This window comes from Bufo gargarizans, chromosome 3, assembly GCF_014858855.1.
Source record: "Bufo gargarizans isolate SCDJY-AF-19 chromosome 3, ASM1485885v1, whole genome shotgun sequence".
Taxonomy (NCBI): domain Eukaryota; kingdom Metazoa; phylum Chordata; class Amphibia; order Anura; family Bufonidae; genus Bufo; species Bufo gargarizans.
Window position 1 is genome coordinate 625,819,739 of NC_058082.1, and position 12,481 is coordinate 625,832,219.

The following is a 12,481-nucleotide window of genomic DNA, read 5'->3' on the forward strand; positions in this document are numbered from 1 at the left end:
GTTCTGGTATTACCAGATGTTACCGGAATGCCTACTAGCCCCAATGACTATAATGGGGTCCAGCGGAGATCTGGCCACTACCCGGCAAATATCTCGGGATTCGGCCGGACAAATAGTGCTCACCTTTGCAGTGATGACTTTCTAACTAACGATGGCCTCAACAGTCATGTGAAGTAGTTATGGACATCATCTCTGAAGCATCAGAGACAAAGGGGTGAATTTATCAAAGACTGGCGTTTTTTATCCCTTGAGTCACCAGAGGATGCACACCTTGTCATAAATTAGGCACACCGTCCGGCATTCCGTCTGCCTAAACTGAAATCTACGCCAGTTCCTAGCTGGCATACATTTTAATGATAATTTATGCCTTAAAACTGGTGTAAATGATGATAAACATGATAGGGCTGATGGTCCTACCCACACTCCACCCAGCCATGCTCCCTTTTCGGAAAGTGGCGAGGGATGTGTAGAAACACTACTTGCCCTAGATTGCGTAATGGTGTTTAAAAAGTCAGATGCCAGGAGTTTGGGACTTTCAATGCCAGAAAACTGGCATATAGGGGATAAAAACCCCTCATGAGAAGCCGTGGGGAGTAGGGAACGACAGAGAATCCGCCACAGAGCGGTCTTAATGCGGTCATGATGCAGTTAGGAACCGCAGTGTCTCATTTCTCAGTAGAAGTCAATGGGAAATGGGTTTCTGGGACAGACCTGGCACTTTCAATGTTGTGATGACTGCACCTGATTTACGTGTGGCTGATCATATGTAAAACACGTCCTGTTGCTTGAAGCTGCTGACTGCATGGGGTATACAGTTGAGTAGACGCTTGCGGTATATGTTTAACATATTTTACCATGTGTCACTGTTTGAAGTTAATCAGAATGCTAAAGAACCATGAAGATTCACAACAGTTCAAACAACAGTCCATACACGATCACGGACAGAAAAAGCGCATCCTAAACACATGATTATGCATGCAGCAACCACATGCGTTTGGCCGCACCGTTCCTTAACCACACCATTAACGCATCATGACCGCACCGCGGTGTTGTTCTCTAAGGCTAGTTTCACACTAGCGTTAGTGAGATCCAACAGGTCTCTCTGGATCTGGCATTGTCGTCATGATTGCCGTCCGGCCCTATTAACTTTAATAGGGACTGGTAGAAATCCGTCTGCAAGCTTGCTAATATTCCGAGAACCGGCTGGACTAAAACTGCTGCACGGACAGCAATCATGTAGTTTCAGACTGCCAGAACAACCTGCTAGATTTTTACAAATGCTAGTGTGAAACTAGCCTAAGGCCTCCTGCACACGAACATGTGCGCCCCATGGCCGTGCTGCGGACCGCAATGCACGAACACCGTCCGTGGGGCAGCCACAGCAGATCGCGGACCCATTCACTTTAATGGGTCCGCGATCTGGCCATTCACAAAAAGATAGGACATGTTCTATATTTTTGCGGAACGGAAGTGCGGGACGAAACCCCATGGAAGCACTCCGTAGTGCAGGCATGTCCAAACTGCGGCCCTCCAGCTGTTGCAAAACTACAACTCCCAGCATGCCCTAATAGCTGTAAGCTATGTTTGGACATGCCTGCCGTAGTGCTTCCGTAGGGTTCTGTTCTGTGCTTCCGTTTAGCACCATTCCGCATCTCTGGATTTGCGGACCCATTGAAGTAAATGGGTCCGCATCCGTGATGCGGAATGCACATGGAACGGTGCCTGTGTATTGTGGATCCGCAAAAATGCGGTCCGCAATATGGCAACTGGGCACCTACGGTTGTGTGCAGGAGGCCTAAGGCCCCATGTGCACAACCATAGTTTTGGTCCACATCCGATTTTGTTGCACTAATGTCGCGCGACAATTTTTATAATGGCAGTCTATGGTGTCGCACTGCAACATGCGACATGCTGCGACTGCGACGCGACAGTCGCAGAAAATCCATTCAAGATGGATTTTTCTGCGACTGTCGCGTCGCAGTCGCAATATGTTGTATGTTGCAGTGCGACACCATAGACTGCCATTATAAAAATTGTCGCGCGACATTAGTGCCACAAAATGTCGCGCGACAACTGTTGAGCCCTATCTGTCGCGCGACAAATGTCGTCGTGTAGACCTAGCCTTAATATCATTATTTTTTTTTAATATATATTGCCCATACTACACGTGACAAACATACATGCCGTATATTCGATAACCCGGTGACTCTAATAACCTCCACAATTCATTTAACATGTTAAAAACTAAAAGCAATTCCAGTATCGTCTCCTGAGAAGAAAAATCACAAATATCTCAGCTATCAGTATTTGGAGAAGCAAAAATACTTGACATCCTTTAGAAGATGTTCTGCTTCTGCTTGGAGAGCGGATGAGAGGGGCCTTTGGATTCCTGGCATTAATCTTTCTAACATTTGGGAAGTTGTATAAACTTTTTGTTGAATCTGGGTCTGAATTGCAGTTTATTAAAACCATGAGTGGCAGCCGCTCAGGCGGTGGGATTTGCCTTGGTGGTGCTTCATGGTGCCTGCATGACTTTAGCTCAAATTGGAGCTTTGAGACTGGAAACACAGCTCAGGAAGCTGAGGGAGGGAACCAGAAACAAGGGGAGGTGGCTGCTCTGGGGCTGTGAGGAATGAGACGACTGTGAGAGCAGACATGGATGAACAAGAACCTGAGCTCTGAGCTCAGTTTGGCCACTTGGCCGGACTAGAAATGAATTCTTCTACCTCTCAGATATCTGGAAGTTCTCGCTTGGCACAATCCTAGATAAACCAAAGACAAAGCTGAGGATCCCAGCAGGAGAAGTGTTAACCCTGGCACTCAGGAGAAGACAGGAACAAGGAGGAAGACCCAAAAAAAGCTGCTTTTTGTGTGTATTTATATTATTGTACTTTGCTTGGGACTAGGATGATCACTCTCAAGATGGGACAAAAGAGACTTTGGATCTCTGCATATCTTCAGATCAGATCTGTGTAAGCCTCAAGCACAGCAAGCCGTGAAGACAGAGGTCCCAGGACAGGAGGAAAGGGAGATTAACAAGCAGAGGAAGAGGACTGCTGTGTGACTGCCTGTTCCTGAAATGCCCTGGCTGAGTGGTGGCAGGAGGAGAAGGCAACAGCAGTCACAGCAGCAGCATCACCATCAACAGCAGCAATGCCCAGCTCAGTGCCCACTGCCTGGCATGAGGGAGAGTTCAGAGCTGCCTTTACCAGCTGGCTGGGAGGAGGCAAGGGACTATGATGGCAGGGTATTTTATATCGATCACAACACCAGACAGACCTCATGGATAGACCCAAGAGACAGGTAACTAGCCCCAGAATGAATGTGCTGCTATTCTGCCACTCCTGAGCTAGGCCTGGCCACTGTCGTGTTACCCTTTTTTACTATTTGGCTTCCATCTTTTATAGGGGGGCAAACCTAGACTAAGGCTACTTTCGCACTCGCGTTTGGTGCGGATCCGTCATGGATCTGCACAGACGTATCCGCACTGATTATACAACCGCATGCATCCGTTCAGAACGGAACCGTTTGTATTATCTTTAACATTTCCAAAACGGATCCGTCTTGAACACCATTGAAAGTCAATTGGGGGCGGATGCGTTTTGCATTGTGTCAGTGAAAACGGATCCGTCCTGGCACACAGTGTAAATCAACAGGGCCAGATCCGTTTTCACTGACACAATGCAAAACGGATCCGCCCCCAATTGACTTTCAATGGTGTTCAAGACGGATCCGTCTTGGCTATGTTAAAGATAATGCAAACGGATCCGTTCTGAACGGATGCATGCGGTTGTATTATCGGTTTCGGATCTGTCTGTACGCCTCTGCATCGTCAGGCGGACACCAAAACGCTGCAAGTAGCGTTTTGATGTACGCCTCCAGAGCGGAATGGAGGCGGAACGGAGGCAAACTGATGCCTTCTGAGCGGATCCTTATCCATTCAGAATGCATTAGGGCAAAACGGATCAGTTTTGGACCGCTGGAGAGAGCCCTGAACGGATCTCCCAAACGGAAACCAAAACGCCAGTGTGAAAGTAGCCTATTATGTAACAGATACCCTGGTATTCATCTGATAGAATCACAAATGCAATGATGGGAATTATTCTTCATTGGAAATTTTTATATTACTTTGTAAGGGAAATATTTTCTTGGTTGTCTGTAAATATTTTGACCTTAAAGGGCTCCTTCACATGAGCGATACAGGTCAGGTTCTGATGGTTTTGCAAGCTTAATCGATTTTGTCAGCGTTTGCGTTGTTTCCGTTTTTTTCTTTCTGGACTGTATCGGATTTTTTCAGAAAAGGTGAACACTTAGTATCTCCTAAGAATTATCTGTGAAAAACACATTGCATCAGGGTGTCTTGCATTTTTTTACGCACCATTTTTTACGCAGCGTGAAAAACGGAAGGCATCCGGATCCAATGCCAGTATAGAACATGTCGCAATTTTTCCTTAACGCAAAGACGATCAGTGCAGATGATGCTCTGATGTGCATATACTGATTGAAATGAATGGGTCAGGAATAGGTCAGTTCGCAAATTGGATTACATCCAGACGGAAAACTTGCTAGTGTGAAATTAGTCTAACAGTAATGGGGGTCATTTGTCAAGACAAAAAAGTTGCAAATACTGTTTTGTTTTCCGCTGCTTTTGCCACTTTTTAAAAAAGTAGGCAGAGCTTAGCGGAAAGGGGCCAGGCCACTGCGGTCTGACACATTTACTATGAATTTTGCCAGAGAACTCCTAGCCGGAGTAGATCACAGTTTTTCACACATGGACAGCAGAAGATGTGACAGATGTATTAAGAGGCGTGAAGCTCTTGATGAATTAATTGGTTCTTCCTCCAGTGACATGTTTACTAAGAGTGGCACGAGAAACACTGGGCTTTAGTAAATGACCCCCAATATCTAGCAGGGACCAAGTAAGAAAGTAATAAGAAAAAGTTATCCGTGTGAGTGGGAAACAATGATATGGTCACCACAAAGCGGAAAATCCTCTCTGCTGTCATTAATGCGCCACTGACTTATCACAAAACCTTTCATATGTCATAGAGACATATCAAAAGCTTTGATCATGGGGTCTGAGTGCTGAGACCCCACCAATGTCTTGAACGAGGGGAGAGAAGCGCACACACAGCGCTCTGCTGAGGACGGAACAGAAACGGACCCACAGACACTCTCCCCTCCTTCTAGTGATCAGACGGGGCTCCGCACTCAGACCCCTCCGATCAAAAATTTTCATACTTTTCTATGACATATCAAACGTTTTGTGAAAAGTTAGTGGTGCTTTAAATCGAGGTCATATTGATTGAATTATCACCAGGGCTGAAGTCACCTTAGATGTGAACAGAGCCTAAGACGTTGACCAGGATTAGAAAAAAGGGCCTATTTGATAAAATGTGGATGAATAAAAGAGCTCCTCTCTTGTCTATGGACTAGGGTCTGGTATTGCAGGCCATCCTCATTCACACCAAACCATGGACAAAGCCTCATGCACACGACTGTTGTGTGTTTTGTGGTCCACAAAACACGGATGGCGTCCGTGTGCTGCAGAACGGCACGGACAGCCATTGATATAACTGCCTATTCTTGTCCACAAAAAGGACACGTGTGTGTTGTCCGCATCTTTTGCAGCCCCATTGAAGTGAATGGGTCCGCATCCAAGCCGCAAAAAAAAAAAAACTGCGGCTCGGATGCGGACCAAAACAACGGTCGTGTGCATGAGGCCTAATGCCTAAATTCACACATCAGTGATTGTGAACCAAAACCAGGAGTGGAAGCTACAGGGACAGAAGGTAAGATCTGCTCCTGATCTGTGTTTAGAGCCGCACCTGGTTTTGGCTCAAAATCACTGACGTGTGAATGAGGCACATAAGAGTGGTGCTGTTTTTTGGGGAAAAAGCAGATCTTTATTTGTAATCCTGGATAAACCCCTTTAATCCCTGAATGGTAATAGACATCGTTACCATCATCATCATCATCTAACCACGGTGTAACCTTATGGTAAGAATGACTTATAGATTGTGAGTGTGAAAATGATTAAGATTGATGGGCTGTATGAGGAGAACGGTGACCTGGTGTGCATTGTGGTTATGGGGCAATGGACTTTTTATGTAGATCATGTCAATATGCTGATACAAATCACTATGAGGAAACGGGGGAACCTTCTACTGATACTTCATCATTTACAGTGTGTCACTGGTTTCGTGTAGGACGGAGAAAGAAGGGTCATGAATTATTAAGTAGGCCAAAATATTGTACTTTATCCTATATTCTGTAAAGGGCTTCTGTAGTTAACAAAGCTTGAATTTAGGTGCTCATGGAAACCAATAAGAATTCAGCTTTAATTTTCAAAACTTCACTGGAGAAATCAAACATGGGCTGAGACTGGATGAAAGTGGCTGACAGTAAAGTACTATAAGTGGTGGGCACTGTCCATTATATTATGGCCACCATGTATCATAAGCAAAGGAACGGTGGACTTTTTGTCCATAGCAGCCAATTAGGGTTAGGCCTATTGCACACGGCCGTTTTTTTTTCCCCGTTTACTGGCCGTTTTTTGCGTTCCGTATACGGTCCGTATACGGAACCATTCATTTCAATGGTTCCGCAAAAAAAACGGAATGTACTCTGTATGCATTCCGTTTCCGTATTTCCGTTTTTCCGTTCCGTTTTAACATAGAACATGTCCTATTATTGCCCGCAAATCACAGTCCGTGGCTCCATTCAAGTCAATGGATCCGCAAAAAAAACGGAACACATACGGAAATGCATCCGTATGTCTTCCGTTTCCGTTCCGTTTTTTCCTGAACCATCTATTGAAAATGTTATGGCCAACCCAATTTTATCTATGTAATTACTGTATACTGTATATGCCATACGGAAAAACGGAACAGAAACGGAAACACAACGGAAATAAAAAACGGAACAGCGGATCCATGAAAAACGGACCGCAAAACACTGAAAAAGCCATACGGTCGTGTGCAATAGGCCTTAAGCTTTCGCTTTGTAAATTGCTCTGAAAACCAAAATGAAACACGGCCCCTGATTGGTTGCTATAGGCAACACAGACTTTTTACAGTTTTGATATCTGAGGCCCTTTGTGGTTCAGAGCTGGTACTGGATACTTATTTTTACTTTATTTCAGCCTTTATGCTTTTGAGGATATGTCCACCTTCTCAGACAGATTTTGTAAACTAAAGCAGCTTCTCAAGTAGTCTTTAGTAGAAATGTCCTATTGTTTTGTGTCTGCAGCTCCTATGCAGACCAACAGTAACAAAGTGTAATACCGAAGTCTGAGCCCCTTCTATCTGCCCCCTGCTGATATACTGAACCTATGTCATGAAGAAGTAGGGGGCAAAAGGAAGGAAGCGTGACTGCATGATCAGACTACACAGGGTTTGTATGTTGTCTGTTACTATGGCGATACATGTCTGTTTAGTGCTATAAAGACACAACAGTAGTTAATATTTATTAAAGACTATTTTCAAAATTACATAAAGGGATTGGACATATTTTTTTAAATGTTCCCAAAGCCCCTAATTATGTTAGGATAATAAAAGATTGTGTACTTCTCTCCTGTCGTTTTCAGCGTTCCTACGTCGGTCCTCGGTTCTGTTTTGGTGCATGTTTCTTCAATGTAGTATTTCGAAAGCCCATTAGTCTCTATGGGACACAGGGTAACTTTTCCCTTAAAACTGTACTTGGGGCCCATTATTTGTTCTTGTCTGTACATAGTATATCGTACAATGACTTTAGGTGAGAGGATGTTTTAAATATTATGCCATTTGACATAACTAGTAAGTACAGTAAAAACCTGGCACCTGTGAAATGAGACCCGGATAGGCACCAGATTATCAAATATTGCTTGGTTAATAGGAAAGTATATAAAACTTACTTCTAAGGCTAAAGAAAACTCAAGAAGCAAAATTTGGTGCTCTAACTTTATTTTTGGTATCTGAAGAATCTCCTAATTGGTTGCCCCTGCTCACTTCTTGTCTTGTGAGTTTCCAGATTATCGTACAGTTTTGCAATAGAAATAGATGCTAGTCCATACTTACAGCGTTTTCCATGGGATTGCCCTGCAGACTGGACTGCAAAAGGGATGAGGTTATGCCAATTTGCTTGAAAATGTGCTTTTTCTAGGTCTTTTGGGAGCATTCCTGAATGGAACTTGCGATGGGACAAAAAAGGTTTCTGCAATATGGTTTTCAAATATGGTGAAGCATAACATTTCTGAATTAGAGGAATTTTGCTGTTGTAAAGTAAAGACTGTAATTTTTCCATATACACAGTGCAGTGGAGTAATGTAGTAGAAGGGCTACTCCTTGAATGACAGTCTCGCTCTCAAAGCATGCTGGGAATTGTAGTATTGCTACAGCTGGAGAACCACAGGTTGAAGAGCACTGCATTAAAGGGGTTTTCCAAGACTTTTAACTGATGCCCTATCCCCTGGACTCAATGCGGCTGAGCTGTGACTAGGCCATGTAACTGATAAATGTGGTCATATGGCCTACGAGTGCCGGTTCCTTCTCAAACAGCTGATTGGTGGGTGTTCCGGATGTTGGCTTCCCATTGATCAGATATTGATGAGTCATTGGTTAAAAAGTCTTGAAAAATCCCTTTAATTATACCTTGAATTTTTTGGGCTCTATAATGAAGCATAAACAAATTATTGATTGAAAATTGCTGTTGTTTTGTGTCTATATCTTCTATACAGACTATTGTGTCTCCAAGGTAACAGACTACAAACTAAGGGCTTGTTCACACGAACGTGTGATGCTCGTTGCCGTAATGCAAACCGCATTTGCGGATTCGCAATACATGGGCACCGTTCCGTGGCCATTCCACATCATGGATGCGAACCCATTTATTTCAATGGGTCCGCAAATCCGGAGATGTGGAACGGAAGAATGGAATGGAACACTACGGAAGCACTACGGAGTGCTTTCTGGAGTTCCGTTCCGTGCTTCCGCACCGCAAAAAGTTTGAACTTTTTGCGGAACGGAAGCATCGCGGACCCATTTAAGTGAATGGGTCTGCGATCCCCATCTGCCTACTGCACGGACAGTGCCCTGGCATTGTGAACCGCAATTTGCGGTCCACAGCACTGGCACGGGCTTCACACGTTTGTGTGAACGAGCCCTAACTCTGTGTAGTCTGATCCTGCTTTCATGTTGCTGCTGCTCTGCCCCTGCTGCTTGTTAAACTACCAAATGTACGCAAGTAAGAGTTAAGCTGTGAAAGAGTTTTCTGTGTATTACTGAATGAAGTACTGTAACTATAGACCAATGAGTCTGACATCAATAGTAGGCAAATTAATGGAAACCCTATTAAAGGATAGGATTGTGGAACATCTAAAATCCCATGGATTGCAAGATGAAAAACAACATGGGTTTACTTCAGGGAGATCATGTCAAACAAATCTTATAGATTTTTTTGACTGGGTGACTAAAATAATAGACGGTGGAGGTGCAGTAGACATCGCATATCTAGATTTTAGTAAGGCTTTTGACACTGTCCCACATAGAAGACTTATCAATAAACTGCAGTCATTGAGCATGGACTCCCATATTGTTGAGTGGATTAGGCAGTGGCTGAGTGACAGACAACAGAGGGTTGTAGTCAATGGAGAACATTCAAAACAAGGTCATGTTACCAGTGGGATTCCACAGGGATCTGTACTGGGACCAATTTTGTTTAATATCTTCATAAGTGATATTGCAAAAGGCCTCGATGGTAAGGTTTGTCTTTTTGCTGATGACACAAAGATATGTAACAGGGTTGATGTTCCTGGAGGGAAACGCCAAATGGAAAAGGATTTAGGAAAACTAGAAGAATGGTCAACTGAAATTTAATGTGGATAAGTGCAAGATAATGCACCTGGGGCGTAAAAACCCAAGGGCAGAATATAGAATATTTGACACAGTCCTGACCTCAGTATCTGAGGAAAGGGATTTAGGAGTAATTATTTCAGAAGACTTAAAGGTGGGAAGACAATGTAATAGAGCAGCACGAAATGCCAGCAGAATGCTTGGATGTATAGGGAGAGGTATAAGCAGTAGAAAGAGTGAAGTGCTTATGCCGCTGTACAGAACACTGGTGAGACCTCACTTGGAGTATTGTGCGCAGTACTGGAGGCCATATCTCCAGAAGGATATAGATACTCTAGAGAGAGTTCAGAGAAGAGCTACTAAACTTAGTACATGGATTGCAGGATAAAACTTACCAGGAAAGATTAAAAGACCTTAATATGTATAGCTTGGAAGAAAGAAGAGACAGAGGGGATATGATAGAAACTTTTAAATACATAAAGGGAATCAACTCGGTAAAGGAGGAGAGCATATTTAAAAGAAGAAAAACTGCTACAAGAGGACATCGTTTTAAATTAGAGGGGCAAAGGTTTAAAAGTAATATCAGGAAGTATTACTTTACTGAGAGAGTAGTGGATGCATGGAATAGCCTTCCTGCAGAAGTGGTAGCTGCAAATACAGTGAAGGAGTTTAAGCATGCATGGGATAGGCATAAGGCTATCCTTCATATAAGATAGGGCCAGGGACTATTCATAGGATTTAGATATATTGGGCAGACTAGATGGGCCAAATGGTTCTTATCTGCCGACACATTCTATGTTTCTATGTTTACAAAATAATCATTTAGCCCTTGCCTGGTCCAACATGGGAGAACTATTGAACTTTTTGGTGGTATTACGTATATAGCTATAGTTTAATCTATACATTTTATTTATTGTTTCAAGTGATGCATAATAAGAAGTGTTAGAGTTCATTCACACGTCCATAAGCGGATCCGCAAAACACGGACACTGGCAATGTGAATTCCGCAATTTGCGGACCGCTCATCGCCGGCACTATAATAGATAATGCCTAATCTTGTCCACAATTGCGGACAAGAATAGGACATGTTATATTTTTTTGCGGAAACGGAAGCACGGATGCGGAAGTGCGGATCCGCAAATGCGGACAGGTCATTCCGGCCCCATTGAAAATCAATGCAGACCCATTTTGCGGACGTGTGAATGGAGCCTTATCTACAGTATTCTGTGGTTTTGTGTATTTCAGGTATACCAAGTGTCTCTTAGGGCTTGTTCACGTCTCCTTTTGAGGTCTCTGTCCTAGATCTCTTCAAAAACAGAAAGCTCTTCATGCAGGACATTTTTTCACCTAAATAAGCAGACTCCAGAACAGACCCAGTTGTGGGATCTGTTAGGGTCTGTTTGGGTCAGGTTTGGCACTTCCATTGTTTTTGTTGTTTTGCTCCTCTGACGGAGGAGCATGGCTGCACACTTAATTTTTTTCTCTTTTAGCCATTATTGTTCAAGGACAAAACTCTAACGTGCGATAAGACGGGTACTATTAAAGGGAATCTGTCAACAGCGACCTCTCTGACCAACTGTTTGCATAGACACATAGCTGTGGTTCTCCTGATTAAGCCTACATGCACACGAATGCAAAAAGTGCGTCTCGGTGTGGAACCAAACCACGTTCGTGTGCATGTAGGCTAAAACTGTATTTACATTTTTTCTGATCTGAGGTTCTGTTCCTAAGTTATGCCACTTTTTCCTATTATGCAAATTAGACCTTTGGTGCAATAAGGACCTCAACGTTGGTCTTGTTGCACACAAGCTCCTTTCTGTGTCCAGCCTCAAGATTTGTTGTCAAAATTTCTGCAAGTGTCCCATTAGTCTGATTGGATTACAATATTTTTTATTTTATTTTTTTATATGCATTTTTAATGTTAACGTCTTTTTCATTGATTTTACTGGGGAAACCCAGCCTGTCCTGACATGTTGATTCTACTGGTCAAATTTCTAAAAGTCTAGTTTCATTACGGTGTAATATCTGCCAACTATAAATCTGAAAATGCTACAAATTACAACAAAAATGCTACTGGCGGTTTAAGCCTTATAGATTCTCCTTATAGGAACACTAGCTGGAGGGGCAACAAAATAATTCATAGAAACATAGAATGTGTCGGCTGATAAGAACCATTTGGCCCATCTAGTCTGCCCAATATACTAAATACTATGAATAGCCCCTGGCCCTATCTTATATGAAGGATGGCCTTATGCCTATCCCATGCATGCTTAAACTTCTTCACTGTATTTGCAGCTACCACTTCTGCAGGAAGGCTATTCCATGCATCCACTACTCTCTCAGTAAAGTAATACTTCGCGATATTAATTTTAAACCTTTGCCCCTCTAATTTAAAACTATGTCTATTTCTATCATATCCCCTCTGTCTCGTCTTTCTTCCAAGCTATACATGTTAAGGTCCTTTAATCTTTCCTGGTAAGTTTTATCCTGCAATCCATGTAGCAGTTTAGTAGCTCTTCTCTCCTTCTGGAGATATGGTCTCCAGTACTGAGCACAATACTCCAAATAAGGTCTCACTAGTGCTCTGTAGAGCGGCATGAGCACCTCCCTCTTTCTACTGGTAATGCCTCTCACTATACACCCAAGCATTC

At 43.3% G+C, this 12,481-nt stretch overlaps 1 protein-coding gene across 1 annotated transcript in view; it reads left to right on the plus strand.

Annotated features, from left to right (window-relative positions):
* The first annotated feature begins 2,624 nt into the window (after positions 1-2,624).
* The window catches only part of WWC3 (WWC family member 3), a 203,524-nt gene continuing 193,667 nt past the window's right edge, over positions 2,625-12,481 (plus strand). Inside the window, exon 1 of the mRNA XM_044284567.1 lies at positions 2,625-3,303. Coding sequence (XP_044140502.1) covers positions 3,080-3,303 — 224 coding nt within the window. The 5' untranslated portion in view covers positions 2,625-3,079. The remainder of the gene's footprint in view (positions 3,304-12,481) is intronic.